The sequence below is a fragment of the Eptatretus burgeri genome, chromosome 12 (genome assembly GCF_056783735.1).
Source record: "Eptatretus burgeri isolate ZD-2024b chromosome 12, Ebu_testis_v1, whole genome shotgun sequence".
Taxonomy (NCBI): Eukaryota; Metazoa; Chordata; class Myxini; order Myxiniformes; family Myxinidae; genus Eptatretus; species Eptatretus burgeri.
Window position 1 is genome coordinate 99,039,126 of NC_140972.1, and position 26,034 is coordinate 99,065,159.

The 26,034-nt window shown below is 43.5% G+C and overlaps 1 protein-coding gene across 2 annotated transcripts in view; it reads right to left on the reverse strand.

Annotated features, from left to right (window-relative positions):
- RADX (RPA1 related single stranded DNA binding protein, X-linked) overlaps window positions 1-26,034 on the reverse strand; it is a 53,453-nt gene that overhangs the window by 26,399 nt on the left and 1,020 nt on the right. For both annotated transcript variants that reach the window (XM_085849059.1, XM_085849060.1), the window contains exons 2-6: window positions 24,009-24,154; window positions 23,374-23,569; window positions 11,110-11,212; window positions 6,735-6,826; window positions 3,636-3,758 (exon numbers count right to left, since the gene is read on the reverse strand). In XM_085849059.1, the coding sequence (XP_085705185.1) occupies window positions 3,636-3,758; window positions 6,735-6,826; window positions 11,110-11,212; window positions 23,374-23,569; window positions 24,009-24,154 (660 nt within the window). The remainder of the gene's footprint in view (window positions 1-3,635; window positions 3,759-6,734; window positions 6,827-11,109; window positions 11,213-23,373; window positions 23,570-24,008; window positions 24,155-26,034) is intronic.

A 26,034-nucleotide genomic window follows, 5' to 3' on the forward strand; every position in this document is an offset into this window, starting at 1 on the left:
AAAAAAGGTCAAAGAAATGCTGAACACCATTGTGTGAGAGGAGGAGAAAACACATAAATAAATTTAAAAAAAACACACGGGGGACTGCACATCACGACATGGGATGCACCACACATCACAGAACGCACCGCACGGGATGCACCACACAGCATACCACACAACGCACGGGCCACCACACGCACCAACCGCACATCATGGCACATGGCACATCACAGCAATCACTGACCGCACGGGACACAGCACATCATGGCACGACACACCACACGGCATGGGACAGATACACAAACACAGTAATTTATACCTAAGAGAGTCAATTTCTAATCCCATTATTTTAAACCTAACAAATGCCTTCTGCTTCTCCTTTATAGCGTTCCTTATCTCACTGCTGAACCACCCTGGTCTCTTTCTGATTCGAGTTTTACACCTCATTGGAATGTACTTGCTCTGCACTCGACACATTTACTTCTTAAGGTTTCCCATTTCTCTGATGCTGATTGTCCTATTGTGAGCTCTTCCCAGTCCACATCACCCAGCTCTCTCCTCATACCCTCAATGTTTGACTTCCTTAAATCTATATAGTAAAATTAAAAATAAAAAAAACATACAGGGATGAAATCTCAAAAACAACAACCAAACAAGGTAGGAATGACACCACATTCCAATGCCACAACATGACACCACAACCCTCATGGATTATGTGGAAGAAAAATAATTATATTCATGTATTCTCCAATATAATTGTTGCTGGTACTTTATAAATTTAATTTCTGTACTCTCATCGAATTGGCTGTCAGTAATGTTTCCCTTTTCCAAAGAATCTTTTGACCTACATGTTGATAAAAGGAACATCTTGCTATGAAAAAGGGTCTTGCTCGCTGCACAGAAACAGGGGGACCTGGTTGATAACACTGCAAGTTTTGCCATGATTGTGTCATTCTCTCCCTTCCACCCAAAGTGGACACGTATTGCAGTTTTGAGTTATTTTGCTTCGTGCTTATCAGCTCATCCCGTGGTTGAATTGCCAAATGTCTCTCCTCCCTTTGGAATGTCAAATTGTGTATAAGAGGGATTACTTCGGGCTTCTGTTTCAGTGAAGTCCATTCAAATGTTTCAGTGAATCATTGAATGTTCTTCCTCCGTACATACGAAATTAAAGATTCTCCATTGGTATGCTGATGGAATCGTGTGGAAATTGATCTCTTTTCTACCATAATTCCCATCACGACATCTAAAGATATTTTACTTTTGCAGTAAGATTCATTTCTCCCGTCATTTTCCGCGCTTTCATTTCTTGACCAGCCTGTGCAATAAATTCATCAAAGTGTTGATATGTGTCTTGATTTATCCTGGTTGTGGTTATTACAAGATAGCGTTCCTGGGGGCATTTGGTCCGAGATGTGCAGTAATGGTATCCCACGCAATATTGCACGCGGCATTGGTTTGCTCAGTCAAGTGCTGGAAGTCGCTGGTACGGTTCCCCATCAACCACGCACAATTCATCAGCACGGTAAATCCACTCTGGGCGTGAAGATCTGCCTCGAGTTAAGGGTTGCAGATGACGTCAGTGCTCTTTCTCGGGACACACCGCCCTCGGAGTTATCCAGAGGCGACATCGATAACAATATCATCCCTTTCCCTTGATAAAACACCTTCCTTTACCAAGATTGCTATACCTCCTCCGATTGAATCCTTCCGATCACACTTCTACATTTTGATGCCTTCTAATGCCATCTTTCAATTTCTCTCCTTATTAAACCATCTCTCACTTACTGCAACTATCAAAGTTTTAGATGGTCAAAAGTTTTAGAACACCCCCATTTTTCCAGTTTTTACTGAAATTTAAGCAGTTTAATGTTTCAATGTACTCTGAAATTAAAGGAAAGAACAAATAAACAATTGCAGATAAAAAAATAAATCATGGAATCGTTTTGTTGAACAAAATTTAATCTAAATGTTTGACTCATCAAAGTAGCCACCTTTTCAGATATAACAGCCGAACATACTCGTGGCATTCTTTCACCAATGGAAATCAAATATTGTTCAGAAAGTTCTTCCCAACACTGTTGCAGAAGTTCCCACAAATGTGTTGCACTTGTAGGTTGCTTTGCTTTCACCCTTCTGTCCAGTTGATCCTAAACCAGCTCGATGGGGTTTAAGTCTGGAGATGGTGCTGGCCATTCCACGATTTGAAGCCTACAGTCTTGTTCTTTTCTTCTAAGGTAGTTCTGACATAGCCTGGAGGTATGTTTTGGGTCATTATCTTGCTGTAGGATGAACCCCTGACAAACTAGGCATAGACCAGAGGGTATTGCATGGTGCTGCAAAATGGTGTGGTATCTCTTTTGGTTCAGGGTGCCAGTCGCTCTGTTCAAGTCGCCGACTCTGGATCGAGCAAAAGAGCCCCAGATCATCATGCTTCCCATTCCATGTTTGACAGTTGGTGTCACACACTGAGGAACCATCCTTTCGCCTACTCGACGGCGTACAAAAACCGTGCGTGATGAACCGAAGATTTCAAATTTTGATTCATCGGTCCATAAGACCTTCTTCCAGTTTTCAGTAGTCCAATGGTGGTGCTTCATGACCCAGGCAAGCTTCTTTTTCTTATTTTGCCATCTTAGCAATGGCTTTCTTACTGCCACTCGACCTGTCAAACCTGCAGCTCGAAGTCTTCTCTTCGCAGTTGAAATTGAGACTTCCTTACTTCGACCAGTGTTAAGCTGTGCTTGAAGCTGCTGTCCTGTGAGCCACCTATCACGCAAGCTGTTGACTCTCAGAAACTTGTCTTCTGATTGTGTTGTGGCTTTGGGTCAGCCAGACCTCTTCCTGTCAGAGTTTCCTCCAGTTTCCAAGTGCCTTTTGATGGTGTAGGAAACTGTACTCACTGACACCTTGGCTTCCTTTGCAATTTCTCCAAATTAAAGACCTACACTTTTAAGGGTTATCATGGTCTGTCTCTGTCTTCCTTTGTTAATTGTATTTTTCTCGCCATTATGAGAGCAATATACTACTTCCTGCAGTGCAATATTGTCCAAATAATGTTTCAGACGGTGTAGCAACACAGTCTGTTCCAACACTGCTTTTTCCAGACAGAGGGTTTGTGATGAATCCACAAAAGTTGGGACACCTGTAGGAATTGTTTGCATCAACTTTCAAGGCTTAATTTACTTCCATTGCTGCAGAATAGCTGCAGTTGCTAGCCCATTACTTGTTCCCTGAAAAGGCCCTTTTTAACAACTCTGAAATTTACATTACTTTTCAGTTTTTGGGAACCTAAACGTTTTTTTTTTTAACCTCTGGGAGTTTACCGCTCAGCTTTGTACCATTTCAGGTTATTCACTGGACTTGAACTGCTTAAATTTCAATAAAAACTGAAAAATGAGGGTGTTCTAAAACTTTTGACCAGTAGTGTAGTACTCCTCGCTATCTAATTTAGCTTCAAGCCCCACCCACCACACACTCGCCCGACCATATACTCACCCGGAAGGCCTCAAATCGGCGCAAGAACACAGCACAAATAATAAGTGCAAGACACTACTTTCAATTTGAAACAATAAAAAAATACAAAAAGGTATAATGCAACAGCCAGAGGATGTTATAAAAAATGAAAAAATATATAGCAAAGGCAAGCATACTTGGCCTTAAACATGCGTGCACATCTGGCTGAGAAGTGGAAAAGATTTGCAAAATGAAAGGTTCATTGCTGCTCCCATCTTTCGCCCACACCCAGCGACAAACCCAAAATTCTTCAGGGTCATCTGCATAAAGTAAAGCAAATGATTAAAGAGGACCAGGAGTGACCGCATGTCGAAGGCAGTCCATTTATACCAAATCAATCAAATGTGATGCAAACCACTCACTTTAATGGCTATGGAAATAAATTTTTATGTAAGACGAGCAGATAACCTGGTTCCAGAGCTGCTGTAAGGGAATTAGTTTCCAATTGATTGTGGAATATTTCGGGAATTTGACAGGAATGTCCTTTGACAATGTAATGGCAGGAACTAGTGGAAAGGTCAGGTCAGGTATGGGAGCATGCGCCGGAGCAGCACGTCGCTGTATTCACTTTCCGCCGGTACTCCACGGACCTCCATCTGGCCATCCCTCAGGCAGATGCCTGGCCCATCCCCATCTCCTTGAGATGCTGATCAACCTGCTGCAACCACAAAGCATGTGGTTGGCCCGTTGACCTCCTCCACTCAGGAGGCTCCCTCGCTGAGAGAATCTGGTGAGCAGGATCAGCGTCAGGAAAACGAGCCACATGTCCATACAGCCGCAGCTGACGTTCACAGACTATGCAGATAACAAATCTCATTTGAGTCTCTCTCAGCAAACGCTCGTTGGACACAAAGTCCGACCAGCGAGAGCCAAGGATTCTTCGAAGAGACCTGGTACCAAAGGAATTAAGTCCCCCTCTTAGATCCCTGGTCAGAGTCAAAGTCTCACATCCGCAGAGCAAGACTGGAAGCACCAAGGACCTGAAGACTCGGACTTTCGACCTCCCGCACAGGTTCCGACAGGGCCACACCCCATTATCCAGTGAATCCATGACTCCCCAGGCTCGACACAGACGTCTATTGACCTCTGGGTCACAGCCAGCAGAGACATGAATATCACTGCCAAGGTAAGTGAATCTCTCCGTGACCTCAACATCCTCACCACGCACCAAGAGATTAGGCCACAGCTCAACAAGCAAGCTTTCAGAGTCCCACTAATGTGAAGTCTATGATTTGATACAATGTCAAGCAAGTTTGCTTGTATGATCGTTCATAGCACTTACACAATTTAAGAATACACAGAAGTTACCGAATTTCGTTATGAAATTACTATCTCTGTTCAATCAACAAAGTTATTATACCAAGATATATATATATATATATATATATATATATATATATATATATATATATATATATATATATATATATATATATATATATATATATATATATATATATATATATATATATCGCTTTCGACGCTATCTCGCAATGGTGAAGAATCACTTTGAAATGATAGTATCTGCATCCAGATCCAGATCCTGACCAAAAATGTGCACTGACTGGTGACCTTGGCCAGTCACCTACAAACACATAAAAACAAAAAAAAATTCAGAACGATTGCTTCAAAACTGTGGACAAAAATCGTGACAGGCACTACAGAACAACATACCTTGCAAAATCATCTCATTCCTCTATCAGGGTGAATCCAGAGCCAAACTGGAGGGGGAGCACTCGGTTGAGTGCAAAACCTCCGCTGCCAATACTGCTGGGTCACTTAAGTGAACCTGATATGCTATTCATTGTAGGTAAAAACGGCTCAGACTCTACTGGACCACGATTGAATAAACTAAACTAGATCGACGCGCATGTATAAATGCCAAAAAAAAAAAAAAAATCGAAATTTTTTTGAAAAAAAGTTGCCAAATTGTTTTTTTTTTCCTCTAACAATTTTTTTTTTGGGGGGGGGGAGGGGTGTTGGAAATCACTTAAAACATGTAGAAATGCAAAAATAAAAATTCAAATATTTTTTCAAAATGGCCACCATAGCGGCCATTTTGGACTTTGGACCAAGTCCAAAATCTAATGGCATGATCCTTGGACCATACCTAATTCCCCACAAAGTTTCGTCGAAATCCGTCGAGGAATTTTTCCATAATACTCTTCACAAACAAACAAACAAAAAAACCAATGTCACCCCCAGGGTGACCAGTATCTTGCCAAAATGTGAACACGAGTGACTTATTTATTCGATTAAAGTTACTCAAAAAATAAGGGTTTCGTCGACCTTGATGCTTGACCTTTTTGTGTCCTTGACCTTTGACCTTGACATTTTTGTACGGTTAATGGTATCTCTCCAGGACCGTTGTACATGAAATATCAAGATATTTTGATGAGAACTGAGGAAATAAAATTTTCATGAAAAATCCGTTTTTTCGTCATGACGTCATCAAATGACGTCACAGCGTCAAACTTTTGACAGATCTGGAAAGCACTTATCAAGCGCTTTCATATGCGGTATTACTCAATATGGTATCTAAGATTTCAAAATTTGACCTTGGGGTCAAAAACTTTCGACCTCCAGCGCTAACCATGAAGGTCAAGGCCGATCACCACCAAAAGTTAATCAGCTGAGCGCCAGACCATGAACTATATTCCCATGAAGTTTGAAGACGATCCGATCAAAATTACTCAAAAAAATAAGGGTTTCGTCAACTCCCCTGATTTGCGACAAAGTGACCTTGACCTTTGACCTTGACCTTGAAAATTTTATGCGCTGGAAGGGACCTCAATAGGACTCTGATATGCGAAGTTACAAAAATTTCCAATGATAATTGTGCTCTGCAGAGTGATCGATACGTGATTACAGACAAAAAAAAAAAAAAGCTGACACATATCTTGCAAAAACTTCGTTTTGGCAAGATAACAAACAAACAAACAAACAAACAAACAGACAGGGGTGAAAAGAGTAACCTCTGTCCATCTTCGATGGCGGAGGTTAATTACTGCTAAACTACAGGTTGTTTTCCAATTCATGTTCCGATTCGTGTTCGAAACATAACAATCAATTGTAATTAAGTTGTTCCTCGATCACAAACTGACGTTTATAGATGGATGGATGGACGGACAGACAAAAGTGAACCAACTGCTAAACCCTGCTTTTTGTTTCGCGTGCGCGGGGTGAGGATGAAGTAAAAAACCTAGAGTCCTCAACTGATGATTGCATGATCTCACCCTTCTTTCTGATTCGCTCGGGCCGACCTACAAATGTAACCAGGCCAGCAACATCACATGTGTAATCCACTTGCAGCGCAGTCAATGAAGCCCTGAAAAAAAAAAAATAGATGCACCGTGAACCCTTAGAGCCTAGAGGAAGGTGAAGATTTTGCTTTCATTAGTCAAACAAAGCATGATCAAACAGGAAATAAACATTCATATCGATCGCTTATCCCGATCGTGGATCCAGACCTGGGGCGTCTCGATGGCGGTCCCAGACCGTTGATACAAATTCAGCTTTTTGTACATCCAACATTTGTGCCATTATGGACTCTGCAATCTCCATAACTCGGTTTTTACATGCAATTTTTTTTCATCTACTCATCAATGAGAGCATAATTTGATGACTAACCTGATAAATTAGAATTTTTGAACTGCTTTCACATTGGTTTCTTCCATATAAATTTTGGAATAAACATGTCAGCAGGATGAAACATGAGTAAACTGTCTTTTGGAGGCTTATTTTGCGAAAATTGTTGGCTGTGTTTGCAAAGTGGGTGGCTATATCTCAAGGTCCTGTGGAGCCCATGTGAACAAGGCACATTGATCAGTAAAGGCGTTCCTGGTGGAAACTCAGTAACAGCCAATATCAAACCATTCCCATACAAAAGCACGACCTGTCTGCTATTGACGACGTCTTCCTACGACACCTGTGTAAAAGACGAATGAGAAGAGCATAGGGGCATGAGCACATCTTGTTTTTCACTTTGTGAGCTGTTGAAGGACTCACAAAGTTCTCCCTCAACGCTGGCACAACCGATCATATAAGATAGAAATTCAAAATTTATGCTTAACTGCAAATGCTACCCTGAAGGTCGGAATCGGTTTCCTTGACAAAAATAACTCGGTTTATTAAAGCGGTGTGAAGTAACGGAGCACTCGTTTCTGATTTATATTTATTTATTTTTCAGTCCTTAGAAAGTTGTTATTGGTTATTTTTAATGGTACTAACGGTTAATGCACAAGTGTGACATCTGTCATATTACCCAAAAAGGTACTTTTGTTGACTATAAAGCACTTTAAAAGACATCTCCTCTTCAGATGAAATGCAAAGTAATTTCTCCTTTAATCACGCAGTAAACCTTAATATTTAATGTTCAATTTGACTTGAACACATGTTGTTGACACGTGTGTTTAATTCCTATATTAACCGTTTTTAATAACAAGGCCCGATAAGGCCTTGTTATACTAGTCGATAACATTCTTAAATATGTTAAAATATCACTTCATACTGTAGCTACATTATTAAAAGGGAAACTACAGAGTACAGACCGACGGCAATGTTAATGTGAAGATGTGATTAGCGATGCGATAAAACATTGGAAATATAAATGTTCGTATTTGCTTCATGCTTGTGTTTAACATTGTGAATGATATTGACAACAACAAGTGGTCGCATCAACGTGTACTATGTTATTAAATAAACTAGTACGTGCCCGTAAAAAAAATATATATATAAACAAATAAATAAATAAATAATAATAATAAATAAATAAACCACACAGGCCGTTTCTTCGCTCTCGCGTGCCCGTACGTGCGTGACCCGGAAGTTCGATATTATTCGCAGTTACGATTATTCGCAATTTAATTTTAATACCCAATTATTCAATTAGCGCCAACGTATTTTACCTTTTCGCAATGTCGTGGCAAGGAAAAACAAAGATAAGAGAAGAGAGAAAAAAAATTATTTCCTGGTTCGGAGCATACCAGCACTCTGATGTTCCCGAAATTTATACACCGTCTAATATGAAAACGATCATAACTTGGGCCATTGTGTTTATCTATAAATGTGCATAAGAAATCGAGAAATTATTAGAATACACGAAGTCATCACTCTCCGGAAGCCCGTACGTTGTAACCCGTAATGGGGAACGTGGCTGTGCTTCCCTTCCCCATTGGCCACGCAACGTGTCTTCCCATTGGTTGGTAAATAAATGGCCATAACTTGGGAACCACTTGTCCGATTAATATCAAACCTTGAAAAGGCACATCCTCAGGTCCCCAGCAATATACCTGGCAAGTTTCAATTAGATCGGACCAGAGGTTGTCAAGAAACAGCGGTCTCACACACACACACACACACACACACACACACACACACACACACACACACACACACACACACACACACACACACACACACACACACACACACACACACACACAGCTGGAATTATAGATAGATGAAATGCAGTCACTGGGATGTTTGAAGCAACATTTGCACAGCGCAATTAACTTTGGCTGTACGAGTGCATGCTCGAGCTCGGAGGTTGTTGTTTTTCAAAGCTCAATTTCCATATACGTTATATCGTGATCAATGCTGTTATTATTCCTATATATTATGTAACTAAACATTATTAAGCCACAAAAGAATAATCAAATATTTATCAAAGGTTGTGTAAAAGACTGTGGTTTGAAATGGTAAATTATGGTCTGTGATTGCCAATGATTTATCAGGGGTCACTCAAACATTAACACTATTTTTGTTAAAATCTGACACCCCCCCTTACCCCACGCCTCTCTGTAACGTTACTGTTATGTTCGTAACTCATGGCAAGACACATATAAACTGGAGGTCGTTAATTTCCACCCCATAGCACAGTACATGCGGAAACAGGAGAGGCAAAAGAGGAAGAAGACTCACAGCTTGACATATAACGTCAGGGTAACCCATGATTCTAACAATACAGTAGATGGGTTGATATTCAGTTCTACATCACTGTTCCATAACACGAAACCAGAGGCAGGCACCCCCTCCCCACCAAGACACTGTATCACGGGAAATAATATGGAATATTACTGCAGCAAGAGGGCTGTCGGGACATATTATGGGACATAAAATTACTAACATTTATTAGGGGCATAATATTACTAACAGCGTCGGTTGGTTTGATATTTAATTATCACACAATCCCTCTCCCTTCCACAGACCTCATGTGTCTATTCCTCACCATCTTGTGCTTCCCTCTCCCGTCCCTCTTGTCTCCTGCTCCCCTTGTTATATGTTCTGTATGTTAGCTCTGATACTAGCCTTGACATTGCATATCAGAAAATTAAATAAAAAATTAAATAATCTTCATTTACATAATGCATAAACACAAATACATTTTTTCCCGGTTTTCATCAATGATCTCTCTGACTCTGGAGAATCCTCTTTATCTCTTTGCTGATGACTCCACCCTTTGCCGTACCATCACTCATCCCTCTGATCAGAAGACGGCAGCCTATTCACTCTGCAGACCTGTATAAAACCACAAGCTGGTCAAACACTTGAGATATGTCTTTCAATCCTGACAAATCTCACAGCCTCACGATGTTTCTCCAAAAGGATCATCTGGAAAACCCCCACCATCCACTTTTTCAACAATCCCCTTGATGAAATCTTTTCATTCAAGCTTTTGGGCCTATCTGCCATGATCTTTCCTCGAAAAACCACATCTCCAAGCTGGCCTCCAAAGCCAGTCGCTACTGGGCATCCTACGTCGTGCATAGTTCTTCCTTGGCACACCTGAGTCTCTAACCACTTATATTACAAAGCTTTCATCCACAGTCTGATGGAGTACTGCTCTCCTCACTGGGCTGGTGCTCCTGCCTCACACCGAGCTCGATTTCACGCTGTGAAAACCAAGGCTTCTCGGATCATTGGTATCTCCCGCGTTGAAGCTGAGTCGTTGGGTCTCTCATTCTCTCGGAGGCAGGTAGGGGCCAGAGAGGGGGCCAAAAACGATGTTTGGTGTTGTTGTTACCTCCATCACCAAAGGTGGGCAGAGGTTATGTTTTCATCCCTTTGTCTGTCTGTGATCAAAATATATCAAAAAGTAATGGATGGATTCAAACAAAATTTGGTGGACAGGTTGGGTTTGTGACAAGGACGAATTGATTACATCTTGGTGAAGATCTGGATGTGGATCTGGCCGCTTACGATTGTTTTTTTTTTAAAAGAGATTCTTCACCATTGAGAGATAGGGACAAACATGAAATGCAGCATATTTCAAAAAGTTGTTGATGGATTTCGACAAAACTTGTTGGATGATTTGGGTCCGTGACAAGAACAATCCAATTGCGTTTTGGTTCAAATCCAGATGCAGATCCAGCCTCTCAGTGGGATACAAAACCTAAACTGTTCAGCCTGGTATGTGCTCCACTGAGTGCCGTTCTAGAAGCGGCCTCGGAAAAACGCCACGACAAGCTATCTATACACTGCAACATGGATTTTGCCAAGGGAGGAACCCCCCCCCACCCCCTTGGGTATGGGGCAAAAGAAATTGCTACAAACTCCATTAACACAAATGTCAAGTCAAGATGATAAAAACGCAAAGTTTTGGGATCAAACCTGCGGACAAAGTTGTAATGTAGTGAGGGAAGATTCCAATTTCCAAGACTGGGATCTATGATCCGAACAATTGAAGAAGGATTTCGAGCATCAAGTCCAATGTCTAAGGATGGGATACGAGGAAGAGATGGATAACGACATGCTTAATGATGGGGGGAAAAAAATATTTACTACATAATATAGATTGCTCTGTTGGCAAAAAAAAAGCAAAGAATACTCCTGTCAAGGCATTCAAGGTACTTTGTACAACAACATTCAATCATAATAGCAATGTATTATTCAAATACACAATCATAAATTATTCAAAAATACACATATTATTCAAATATATATTCAAATACACAAAGAGAACAGGTTAAGAGACGTGTGGATCCATTGAGGAATCGCACAGGGAGAATGGTTGGTGATGAAAATGAGATAGCAGGTTTATTCAATTTATGTTTCTTCACCATTTACAGAAGAACAGTTTATCAACAGCTGAAATAATCTATTTTGGGAAGGGGGGGGGGTGGATTGAGGAAGGTTCTTTTGGAGGAATTCTCGGTCAGAAGGCAGAAAGTTAAGAAGCAGCTGGGAAAGATATGTGGAAGCGATGGTAAAGATCCAGGGCACATAATATTCATCCAAGAGTATCGAGATAGGATGCGCGGCGGATAAGGGCGGTGCGCGTCAGATAAGGGCGGTAAGCGTCAGCGCAGTGGATAAGGGCGGTGCGCGTCAGATAACGGAGGTGAGCGTCAGCGCGGCGGATAAGGGCGGTGCGCGTCAGTGTGGCGGATAAGGGCGGTGCGCGTCAGCGTGGCGGATAAGGGCGGTGCGCGTCAGTGTGGCGGATAAGGGCGGTGCGCGTCAGCGTGGCGGATAAGGGCGGTGCGCGTCAGCGTGGCGGATAAGGGCGGTGCGCGTCAGCGCGGCGGATAAGGACGGTGCGCGTCAGCGTGGCGGATAATGGCGGTGCGCGTCAGCATGGCGGATAAGAGCGGTGCGCGTCAGATAAGGGCGGGGCGCATCGGCACGGCGGATAAGGGTGGGGTGCGTCAACGCGGCGGATAAGGGCAGTGCGCGCCAGCGCGGCGGATAAGAGCTGTGCGCGTCAGCGCGGCGGATGAGGGCGATGCGCGTCAGTGCGGCGGATGAGGGCGATGCGCGTCAGCGCGGCGGAAGAGGGCGATGCGCGTCAGCGCGGCGGATAAGGGCGATGCGTGTCAGCACGGCGGAAGAGGGCGATGCGCGTCAGTGCGGCGGATAAGGGCGATGCGCGTCAGCGCGGCGGATAAGGGTGATGCGCGTCAGTGCGGCGGATAAGGGCGATGCACGTTAACAGAGCGGAAACATTGTCATAAGTGGCAATAGTAATAATTGTATGAAAATGTCTATGTTAGAGGTAGTTGTACATTTGTACAGTTGGTTGGTGTAATAATATATTTTATTTGCTGTGGGATTGAGAGAAAAATATCAAAAGATGTGATGGAAATCTGTCAAAAGATTGTGGTGTCATCCCTACCTTTTCTCGTTGTTTTTTGTGGATTCCATCTCTGCATTTTTGTTTTTTTTTTTGAAAGAAAAAAAAGTTTTTTTTCTGACCTGTTGAATTCTATTTTTTTTTCTATCTCGATACCAATGATCTCAACATGCAGTAAATTATTTTAAGGGGGTTTTATGTGGGGAATCCCCTGACCCCCACTACCAAGATAAATCTCAAAAAGTCCCTTCCATACTGATCCCTTAAAAAATCCTCTCTTTTGCCTTCACTCAGACACTGCTCTGCTGTTGTCTTTTTATTCTTGGAATAATCTATTTATTTTGTATGCTAAAATAGCAGAATTTTTCTTTACCCTTTCTCCTCTCTCTGATCCTTCCCTTCTATTATATCCCCATACTCCGACACCTTCCCCATCTTCCTTCCCTTCTTTCCAAAACTCTGCTCACCTCCTTTTCTTCTCCTACCGTCGTACACACTCTCTTCTTTTCCTCAGTCTTAATTTGTTCAATTTACTCCCGACATTTAGGTACACAATGAAAAGATACCTCCATTCCTATGTGTTGTCTCCCTTACTGAGCCGATGATCCGGACCACAGGAGTGAGATAACAGCCGGCCTTTACTCAATCTGCCATTTTCCTCTCTCCACGCTGCTTTCTCCACCCCTTTAAGAGCGTCCTCTGTCTAAAATCACATCAGCATTTACCTCATCAATGTAATAACAGGACACAATGCTATCCTCTTCCCTTGTATCTATTTCTCAATGTTGGCATTTCCCAGCCCTCCCTAGCGAACCCTGCGTACATGTAATAAATGGATTCCTGATAAAGGGGTCACATGATCACATATATTTGCAGGAGGAGGAGGTACTACACGATTTGCTTTAACAACAGTCCGCATACGGTGTAGGGAAAGGTGAATTTAGAACACTTTTCCACAATAACCGATATTTACTTGACAATACCACATTTTTTCCTTCATGTGGAGTACTGCCATGCTCTATGATAGTGAACAGTTCAGTCTGTCCTTGCATTCGTCTGTATGCCATTAACGGCGGCCGCTTCCTGTGTTACATTTGAAAATCTGCCCATTCGTTATTTTACATTTTCATTTCACTTTTCTTGATGCAATGTAGGCACTGACTTTAGTGTCCCTTTCAGTAACGTCAAAATCAACGTGAACACCTGGATTAGAGTATATGTAATATAGATCTTCATGGAGTAACACACAATTTAAAATATCCATCTTTTGCCCTCTTTTTCGATAAATCCAACCTTCGCTGCCCGATGTTGCACCACATTTTGTGGTGGGCAGTACAAGTAACTCAGAGCGAAGCAAGAGTGTAACAAAATTATCCTTTTAAATCCAGCGAGGCCTCATCTAGACTATTGTGTGCAGTTATTTTTCCACTACATCTTATGAAGGACATAGCTGCCATAGAGAGGCTATAACGTAGAACTACTAGATTGATTCCGGGCCTTGCTCGACTCAGCGAGGAGGAACTGAAGGAGAAAGAACTTTATACATTAGAAAGGAGGTGATGACGCAGGGATCTGATCAAGATGTACAAGATAATGAAGAGTACATATCGAAAAGAAAAAAAAAAGTGCAGAACGTTTTTTTTATTTATTTTTAAGCAGAATAGCCAGGAACAAAATCAGGAGCTACAGCCTTAAAGAAGAGGAGAATTAGAATGGTTGTAAGGAAAGAGTCTTTCACTCAGAATATTAAATACATGGAATTAGTTGGCTTACTAAGCCGAGGTAACCTGCAAATAATAGTACAAATATCGCCTTTGGCATGAAAGTACATGGCCATGAAAATGGCCATCTCATGAAGGATGAAGGATGAAAGATGGATTTACAGGAGGGTTTGCAGTTGTTTGACTGGCATGATATGATGCCCCAGGGATCCAGTCATTGCTGCTGAGATTGTTGTGAGGGTAGAGCTCATGGGCATGTTCCATCCACTGGTAACCATCTTGTATGGTCCTCTTCAAAGCTGGTGCCACTGATTTCAGCCAGCTGTTAACCTCCAAATCCGGCATGTAGATAACTTTGTCTTTTGGCAGTGAAGCATATTCCATAACTGTGTACGACTGGAGGAGAACGCCAATCCATTTCTTACTCATGACCTCTGGGTTGAGGACGGATTCAGGACCACTTTGGGTGCCAGGATTGTCAGGGGTGGGAAAATGAAGAACAGAGTGGCACGCTCCATGCAAGCCGTTGCTTGTGGGTTATGATGGATATTGGCATATGCATGTGTTGTAAATACACCTCGAAGGGCTTGCACTGGAACAACGTCACTCGTCTTATAAAACTTGAGGATGGAATTTGCAACATTAGTCGATATGGTCCTCAAGCACGAGTCAGAGATGCATAAGCCATGCTCATGCATGGAATCAACAAGGCTTTCCTTTCTCATGTTGGAAGAGATCTTGATGGCGATGTATACATATTGCCTGGTGTTGGCTTAATGGTTAGGGTGGTGGGCTTGGGATCCGACGACCCCGAGCTCAAATCCTGCTCGGCTGTTGAATTAATACCAAGTGGGGTTAACTCTGCCTATCATCCTTCAGAGGTTGGCAAAATGAGTGCCAGCTTGCTGGTATCCTGTGTCGGAGTGGCGACCCGTCCAGGATTGCGTCCAATAGCCATGGAGACTGTTTAGGCAGCACCAATGCTCTGCACAGAGTATGGTCCCAATGAATGGATATAATCATGTATGTAAACATGTTATTCGTACAACAAAATTTAAATATACATTTCAATAAAACACATTATCAAAGCTTTTCGACTTGCACTCCTCAGGATAAAACTGCAAGCAGATGAAGAAGACGCACCAAACTCTTGTTTATATAGTTAAAATGTAATGTCCTCAATGTTGATTGGTTGAGAGAAAGAAAGGATGGGATTACCTGATTGGTGGAACCATACAGCATCATGAATAATGAGTAGGTAGAAATGAACAATCATGAATAATAATTCGGCGGAGATGAAACACCAAAGTACCGATGGAAACATAATGCTAATTAGCTTCGGGCTCGTTGGGGGGGGGGGGGTGGGTGGTGGTGGTGGTTTTCATGAGGACTCAACATTGACTGTGGTAGAGTTGTCCCACAGTCAAGCCATCATAGTCAACATAGATATAAAGTTTGGACAAATTATTTGTCCAAAAAGAATGGGATTGGTTGACCTGATGAATGTAGCCTCCATTTCACGAAGGTGAGCTAAACTGCATCCTCTACTTATGATTTAAAGCAACCGATATAATATTGCTCTGCACACTGAGGATTATTCAGTAAATGGTAACCAATTGCAGAGGTACAGGGAATCATTGTCATACTGTGTGCATTCTTACAAGCCCGAGTTGGTTGTCTCTGTTCGTTTGACCGACCCCATATGATCCCCAAAGAGACGTGTTGTTCAATACGATCCTTCAATCTCAAAGACGTGCGGCCCACATTCCTAGCATCACACTGACACTGAAATTCGTAAATAATCTCACTTATACGAGAGGCAGGCAGAACATCTTTTTGGACTGATGGAAGCAACCGGCGGGAGTGAAAAATCACTCGTGGTTGAACAGCATAGTAAGAATGGGACACTGTCTGTGTGATCGGGTTTTCAAACCATTGAGACACTTTGCCTTTCCAAGATAGACGTAGGTATACCGGACATTTACCAGGTCAGATTTTCGGATTCTTTGCTGGGTTCAAGAATATATATATTATATATATATATATATTATTTCTGTTAACATCTACGTGTAATTTGACGTATCTCCTCCAAAACTGCCAGACGGATTGTCACCACCTTCGGCATGCAGGTGCTCTGTGGTCTAATGTACAGCATGGGCTATGTGAGATCGTGCCAGACGGACAGGTTTGGGAATTTTGGGCGATTTTCTAATTTTTACATTCGTTTGCATGGCGACATGTGACGTCACCGCTGAGAGGCGTAATTGCGTCATGACATCATAGGTCATTCGCTGACGTCATTACGTCTGTTGTAGACAGACCGTCACCACCGAGAGGCGTAATATGCCACTCCTCGAAAACAACGTCTGCCATGTAAAACCCTCTTCTGCACATGCTGACTACCTCAGAAGGTGAATTAGACACAAAAAAATGTAACAAGAAACATTGTATTTAAAGTAAAGTTATATTTTAAAAATATATTATTTCTGTTAACGTCTGCGCGTATTTTGACGTTTGTCCTCTGAAACCGCTGGCAGGAATGTGCTCATTTCCCATATTCTGGGGTTTCTTAATGTGACGAAGATGATGCACTAAATTTCTAAGCTAGAATTGGATGACAACGTGGCTTCAACAAGATTTTCAACCCATCGACGGCCGCATTTATTCCCGTTCGGTCGCCATCGCTGAACTGCTGTCCGGTAAGTGCTGCCGTCTATCCAAAAAATATTAACTCGAGTAAGGCAGTCCTCATTGCATCAAACACTGAACATAAACACAACTGATAATAAATAGTATAGCTCAGAACATCAGCAATGGTTGTCATGTTTTAAAAATCAGCGTGGAAGGAGGGGAACAATGAGCGCCAGAGCTCTGCCAACATGATGTACCCCAATTGTATCTTTCCCAGACTGAACACACCCTCTTAGACTGTCAAATTGTGTCTGAAATCCAACGTACATATTAAAAACACCCGAAAATAAGTTGCAATAGGCCTACGTCCAGATAACATCAAAGGCTATAATCTGAAGGTAGGGGGAACCAGGGAACGGATACGAGGTCATCCCTTCATTGCCGGGATTCTGTTCTTTTCTTTGTTCCTCGAAAGCATGGTGTCCGACAGTAGATTCTGTACCTTGAATGCGTGCGTGTTAACTGTTCAAATTAAAGAGGTGTTCGATTGTCGGATGCACCCAAAAAACTGCCGTTCATTACATTAATTATCAATATCAACCGCCATCGTTACCTGTGTTGTGTCTTGTGTGTGTGGTCTTCAAATTAAAGCGTCCAAGCAGTGTTCGATCGTCGGATGCGCGCCAAAAAGTGCCATTCACTGAAATTTGCATTCTGATTCTCGGTCACTCTCCACTGCTCCTGTTCAGTCTCGGGCTAGGCCTATATCATGTTAAACTTGCCCCATCAGACGCCAACCTTCCATTCACACTGCAGAGGATGCAATTTCCAGTCAGACTCGCATACTCGATGACCATAAACAAATCCCAGGGCCAAACATTTGACAAACTCGGAATATACCTCCCAGCTCCTGTGTTCTCCCATGGCCAACTATATGTTGCATTTTCACGTGCAAGAGGTTACTCCTATATATCTATCAAAGTGGACAATAATTCCTCACAAGGACTATTCAGCAACAAGACACTCACCCAAAATGTCATCTACAGGGAGGTCCTTTAGAAAACTAAGGACAGGTAACCATAGTGCATCACATCCCTCATGCCACACTCCCCAGATTCCCATAACATCAACTATTATGCCTCATCCACCTTTTGCCACCCATTCACTCCGTGCGGAGCACGGGTATATGCTAATATATATATATATATATATATATATATATATATATATATATATATATATATATATATATATATATATATATATATATATATACATACATATATACATATACATATATACATATATATATATATATATATATATATATATATATATATATATATTGATGATCTGTTTAGAATACCCATTATCAAGAATAGCCATCTTGGTGGTCTCAATTTCAGCATGGAGTTTATCTGTGGAGCAGATCTTTGGATTGATTGCTGTCTTGGTCAAAAGAGCAAGCATGGTCCGATTTTGTTCAAATTTGGCACAAGCACAGGACATGATGACAAACACATTACTGTATTTTGCGATATGATCAATGATGGCCGACTGGTAGACTGGCAGTCATTTTAGTTGTAAGCTGCTGCTCTTCCTTCGCTCCAATTGGTTCTTCTGACCACGTCCTTGTTAAAGTGGACATCTCTCTGGCTGTTATCAGAGAACCACCTCACCGCCGTCGAGTCTGGCATTTCACTCAAGCCGACTGGCAGGGTCTCCGAGCAGCCATCAAACTTACAGACTGGTCTCCTATTACTACTTTCTCAAACATCAACTCATCCTGGGAATTCTTTCAAAGAAACTTGCTCTCCCTCATGCACAGATTTATCCCCTCTCGTGTTCAGTTGTCTTACCCTTCCTCCCGCCCTTGGTTTACTGAAGCTTGTGGCGAGGCAGTTGTCCTGAAACAACTTGCCTTTGCCTCATGGAAAGCAAACCCAACTGAGGGCAATCTCAGTTCTTTCCACAAAGCTCGGAACAAGTGTGTAGCTACCCTCAGGAGAGCCAGAAAACAACATCTTTCTCATCTCAAGTCTGAACTCTCAAACCTCTCTCCCTCCTCAAAATCCTGGTGGCGTTTAATCAAATCTGTTTCTGGTGTATGTTCCCCCTCCATCCCCTCCCTTACCTCAAATGGCCGCACTGCTGATTCCACACGTGATAAAGCTGAATGTCTAAACTCGGTGTTTGCAGCTAAATCTTGTGTCCCAAACCCATCACTATCTCTACCCACTTTACCCAGTCGCACCCAACTGTCCCTGGACTCTGTATCCTTTTCTCCTGACAAGGTGGAGAGCTTGCTTTCAAACCTCGAGTCAGATTCTGCAACCGGTCCAGACGGCATCAGCCCACGTGTCCTCAAAGCCTGCTCTTCTGCTCTTGCTCACCCTCTCTCTGTTCTATTCACCCTCTCATTTTCCCAAGGTCATCTGCCATCTGCTTGGAAATCTGCTAACATCACTGCCCTGCATAAAAAAGGTGCAAAAACAGATCCCTGTAACTATAGACCAATCAGCCTTCTCCCAATCATCAGCAAGGTTATGGAATCCATCATCGCTTCAGACATGAAATCCTTCCTCTTCTCCAATGGCTTGATTTCCAATCATCAATTTGGTTTCAGACCAGGTCACTCTACCCTAGATATGCTGCTACTGCTCTCCCATCAATGGATGGAGGTCCTCAATGCCAGACAGGAAATCCGAGCCGTATCCCTGGACATATCACGTGCTTTTGACACAGTCTGGCACCCTGCCCTACTCACCAAACTCTTCCCATGGTATTCAAGGCCATCTCCACTCATGGCTCGCAGACTTCCTCTCCTGTCGCAGTCAACGTGTGGCCCTAAATGGAGTTCTTTCATCCCCTCTTCCTGTGCAGGCTGGAGTTCCTCAAGGTAGCGCTCTGGGCCCTGTTCTTTTTCTGGTTTTCATCAATGATCTCTCGGACTCTCTGGAAAATCCTCTATTTCTCTTTGCCGATGACTCCACCCTCTGCCGTACCATCTGTCATCCCTCAGACCGGCAAGCAGCAGCTTCTTCGCTCACTGCAGATCTGGATAAAATCACAAACTGGTCCAACACGTGGAACATGTCTTTCAATCCAGACAAATCTCACACTCTCACTATGTCTCTTCGAAAGGACCGTTTACAAAACCCCCCATCCACTTTCTCAACAATCCTCTGGAAGAAGTCTTTTCTTTCAAGCTTCTGGGTCTCACTATCTGCCATGACCTTTCCTGGGAAAGTCACATTTCCAACCTTGCCTCAAAAGCCAGTCGCCGACTGGGAATCCTCCGTCGTGCAAAGTCCTTCCTCGGCCCTCTTGAGCTCCTGACCACTTACAAAGCTTTTGTCCGTAGCCTGATGGAGTACTGCTCTCCCCTCTGGGCTGGTGCTCCTGCCTCCCACCTTTCTCGACTTCACGCTGTCGAAACCAGGGCTTTTAAGATCATTGGCATCTCCCGCAATGAAGCTGAGTCTTTGGGCCTCTCACTCAATCACCGCAGGTTGGTCGGTGGTCTTTCTGTCTTCTACCGACTCCTCTCCAGCCTTGCCCCCCTGCTCTCTCTGTGATTTGTCCCAACCACATTTCCACAGGTCGCTCAAGGTCCGCCAACAACCCCCTTCTGGTAAAACTACCAAAATAACGAATCACTGCTCCTCTTCACTCTTTCATTCCTCTTTTTCCCGCCTTTGGAATAAACTTCCTCACTCTATTCTTTCCCATTCTTCCCTCCAGGCTTTCAAAACAGCTGTTCACCACCACCTCTTATCTTCCCCCATCCAAATCCTCGATCTTTTCTACCCCCGATAATCCACCCAAGCCCACTTCCTTCAATTCTCCTGCTTTCCTTCCTGAAAGTCCCTTTAATGTCCATCTTCCCCTCGCCATGTTCCCCGTCCCATCCCCATCCTTCCCCATCCTTCCACAGTTCACCTGTGTCTGTTCCCCAATGTTTTGTCCCTTCCACTCCCGCCCCTCTTGTCTCATGCCTCCTTGCTGTGAGTTGTGTGTTAGCTCTCATACGAGCCTCGACCAAGGTATACAAAAAAAAAAAAAAAAAAAAAATAAATAAATAAATAAATAAATACAGGCTCGCCCTTTAACGCCGTTCAGGAAAATTATTAAAACAACGGGGGCTATGACATTTTATGTTTTTTCCCCTTGTTCTTCAATTGAGCTTGTTTGACCTTTTGATTGTCCGCCTTGTTTTTACATACTTTGTGCCAACCACATTATTATACTTTAAAGATTGACAATATCACCACAACCAAGACCACCTACCATTACATATTGGTGTAACTCACGGAGGCGTTTCAATTTCCGAATATTGCCAATGGGGTTTCCCAAAGTGTCGTCCAATTGTTCGGGATGCCGTTTCAGTCGTAGGTTGTGAGATCGGTTGACGAGATGTTCTGAGTTGGTGGATTGGCAAAGGAAGCAAAGTGCCAAATTCCGAGTTTACATGGGTGCACTCACATACACTGGATTCATTTCACCTTCCAGTTAGATTTCACATTTCATACCTCAAAGTACAAAACAAAAACAAAAAAAAGTTTAGAAAAGTTAATTGACGGACTCAGCCATCACAGATGTCCTAAAACCCACACCTCATCGTGCGAACATCCTGACATGACTTTGACCTCAGAGCCCAAGGGCTACTCTTCCATTGGATAGCCCATCAACAAAAACATACATATAGAGTCTGAGATCATGAAGATAACCGATCTAGAACCTGCGATATGGTCAAATTAGTCTGGATGCTGAGTGGTTGAGGGGGCCATTTTAATGTCGGCAAAATGAGGCTGAAAACGGGTAGACTCAGCATGTGTCCATTTCTTAAAATGTTTTCTCGGGTCATCACGTATCTTCATGCCAAAGGAGATGTTTGCACTATGATTTGCAGGTTTTAGTACATTTGGATGGCTTAGCAAGCCAAGTGAATGGTCTCTGGAAAGGTTGTGGCAGCAGAAACAGGAGATCAGGTTAAATTTTAGGTAGATAGGTAACCGGAAACATTGGGGTAGATGGGTACAGGGACATTGGCAGGAATAAGTGATTGTATACCTGTTGTTATGATGTGATGTCTGTGAAAGGATCTAATATAAATGGATGAGGTGTGTGTACGCCTGGTGTTGGCTTAATGGTTAGGGTGGTGGGCTTGGGATCCTTGCATCTTCAGTTCAAATCCCACTTGGTTGTTGAATTAATACCAGATGGGGCTGATCCTTCCGAGGTCGGCAAAATGAGTGCCAGATTGCTGGTATTGTGTCTGAGTGGCGACACATCCAGGATTGTGCCCAATAGCCCAGGAGACTGCTCAGGCAGCACCAACGCTCTGCACAGAGTATGGTCCCGATGGAATAGAGGTGTGTGTGTGTGTGTGTGTGTGTGTGTGTGTGTGTGTGTGTGTGTGTGTGTGTGTGTGTGTGTGTGTGTGTGTTCTGATGTGGAGTGTGCGACATCTAAATGATTGTCATCATCTCCGAAGTTGATTCGGCTAATTAACTGCAAAAGATACATTAGCATTCCCATGTTTTAAATGCACACCATGCTAGGGTGTGTAGAGCAGCACTCCAAATGCATGCCTTCCACATTACAAAATAAATAACAAAAAGAACAACAAGCATATATCAATTAATAGTAATATAATTTGACAATAATAAACATATAATCCCTGCCCTGGCCCAAGAACACCTGGGCTTGGTGAAAGGTAAGCTAATGCTCCAGCAGTACATCAAGCAGGGACGCAACAAGGCCGTGAAGACCAATGAAGATTTGATCCAATGGACTAATGCACCCACTAGTCTTATCAAAAAGTGAATGCAGTGCTGTCTGTTTGTTCATTTCTCACCTAACAACCGTGTTTGCATGTACTACCCTGTCCCCCCTCCTCCCCCCCCCCTCACAACCAAAAAAATAAACAATAATTTTATAATTTTGAATCATAATCAATTTTTTTGTCATATGATGTGTATATAAAAAACACCCAGGTGATGTCTGCACTTGCCCCCCTATTCTCATCCTCACCTCCCCCGTCCCCCCCCCCCCCGAGTATAATGAAGTTGACGAGAAGAGAAGGCATGGCTTTTAAAGGCTTACGACTTCACTCCATCATCGCAGCTCTTCAGTGCATCATTTTGTACACATTTGATGAGGGAGCCATTTTCTCTCTCTCGTGCCATCCCTATAAACGGAATAACACCGGACTCCATGATAAACATGTTAGATATGGTGTGGAATGTAGATTGATGTGGTGCCTCCTCCTGCAATGTGGCACCGGCTTAATGGGATAAATGGACTCTTCCTGCATCAACTTGTCTTGTATATCCTTATGATTATTGCTTTCATTTATTTTTAATTGTTTTCCCTTTTCACTTAATTTGCATATTTCATTCAAACCAAAAAAAAAAAGTGTGCCCCTCCCACACCCTGTTAACTCACCAATGCCTATACAGAGCGGTAGAGCTCTCAAGGCGTAAGGAGCCGGGCGTGTGCGGCACAGGTAACTGGGTTTGACGGTGTATTCACTAAGGAGCAAGGTGCACCCTGGCTCGAAGGAACGGAACCACTCGGCACACAGAGAATTCCACAAGACGACCGAGGCCCGGGCGCTTGAATCTGCCACCTCCAAGTACACCTGCATGGTCAGCACAACATGCAGTTTGCTTTTCAATTGCATCATCCATTGTTAAACGATATTATAGTTATAAGATCAACAATAATTTTTTTTTTTTTTTTAAAGCTCAAATGCGTCAATCTAATACAATTACAGGTTTTGAGCGTCATCTACAATTCCTGCGTGTGTGTGCCTATTTGTTTGCACAATCACAATCTCAACAAACCACAACTGCACGTTACTCTCGATGGTTACGTTGTGCAGCCCATCACGACTGCTGCTCAACATCAAAAAGCAATCGCTGCATGACAGCAGCAGAAAACGTCACCATTAAAATAAAATTTTAAAAGTTTATTTTTAATCCAAAACTGCTTTCAAGGCTTTATTAAAATGAAGGGGAAATCAGGAAGTACTCCTGGTGGGGATTTTTCATGTGGTGCAGCAGGTTTGTCCGAAGCACCTGGAAAGGCCAGCCGTTTCGCTTTTCGGGACGTCCATAGTGACGCAAGCGAGAGCGGTTGATCACACGCACCACAAGAGGTGGGAAATTGCGTGCAAGGCCGTGGTATTGGACCTCGAGTTGAGCCAACAGGATGCGTCGTGGAACTGCGGGAGCAAAGGAGAAATAAGAGGTATGAGGCTCGGACTCGCGGACTCGAGACCGAGATCCGGAAACTGGGCGGCACGGCTTCCACGCTCTCATACTTTAATAGCTGTAAAGAAATGGTCATTCAGTGTCAATCACTCAAGGATAAATATGTCAACTGTGAAAAGGTGAACATGATGGTTTAAAATGATAAAAGGTGCATCACGTTGGACTCGAATCCATCAAACATTCATCCCTCGTCTTTCCAACGCACGACGCACATTCACGTCACGTGTAACCGGATGATGACTTCCGCTGGAGGACGTTCAAGATGCCGTGGTACGATTCAAAGTGAAACGAGTTAAATGGATTACTGAACAAGACACCAACTTTCCCCAAGTTAATGCCTGTCCTGATATTATTGAAACAACAACCGAGCAACCTTGTATCAAAAGCGCCACCACTCCTCGAGGATTCTGTGCAGGACGGGGGTGTGTGGGACAATGTGTGAGGTGACCGTCAGAAGTAAAAAAAAAAAAATGACCGTTTTTACAGCCATTTTTCCCTGCTCTGCAGGGGTTTGGCTTTTTTGTGAGGCAATGTTTTATGGCCGGATGCCCTTCCTGACGCCAACCCTGGTCGCCTCTTACGGCACACAGGGATATGGTACACCTATTCTAACCGGGGCATACACCGGGACCAGTACACTGGCACTCATTTCGCCGACCTCGGAAGGATGACAGGCTGAGTCAACCCCCTGGTGTTAATTCAGCAGCCAACGGGGCTTGAACTCAGGACACTGGGATCCCAATCCGCCACCCTAACCACTAAGCCAACACCAGGCTGACCGTCAGAAGTGCTCTTGAGAAACCGGAGAGAACAGCACAAGGCAAATCGGGGAGTCGGTTCCAGATGAGAGAATGGAGGGACGACAAAATGCAGGTGAGCATTCGGTTCGGAATTGGTGAAGGTAACCGGGTGTGGGATACGGACTGTGCGAGGAGATAGAAAACCCAGAGGGCACAGAGCTGCCTGCGGTGAGTGGGAAACACACCTTGGGGCATCAACCTTGTGCCTCGAGATGCCAATAACTTGGAGACACAGGGTTATTAAAGTTTGGCTCAGACTTGGAATCACAGGTTTTTCCATCAACCGAAGGTTCACAAACACGTGATGACCACAGCGCGAGGCAAAACAAAACTGACGTTTCGGGCAGACACCCTTCATCTGAGAAAGAAGAAGAGCTTGGACTTGATCGCCCGCATGACAGCAAGACGGGAAATGTCTGAACCAGCCTCGAGTCGAGCCCCTCACTGGGAGAGGGACAAGGACAGAGTGGACGTCACGGTTTGGGGGTACATCCTGAGGACACGGACAGAGCCGACGAGCGGACAAGACAGTGATCCCATGATGTACAAACGGAACGATCCAGGTTTAACACAAGTGACCGAACAATGCAGGCTGTGTCACACAATAAGAGGAAACAAACGAGGTCAAAACAAATCCCATAATCATGTTTCCGATTGGAGCACAACACGCACGCACCATCAACAAGGGGCAAACGGTTTGTGAAGGCGGAGCAGCACAAGGTGGTTGTACTCGCACCAACCACATTGAGCAGCGTTGGCTGTTGACCCAAGTGACACACAAGGAACTCTGACGCAGGAAGAGGCCATTCGGCCCATGATGCCTGCGTTACACCACCCGTGTCATCACCCGGGCACACACCACACACCACACACCACCCCAGTATCATCACCCGGGCACACCCCACACACCACACCCCTGTTATCTGGTCGGTAACCAAACACATTTACCATTCGATAACCCCAAACACATCCTAAACCCGATCCCATTGGAAGCCTTCGTTTAGGGTCTCACGAGTCACGGATCCTGAAAA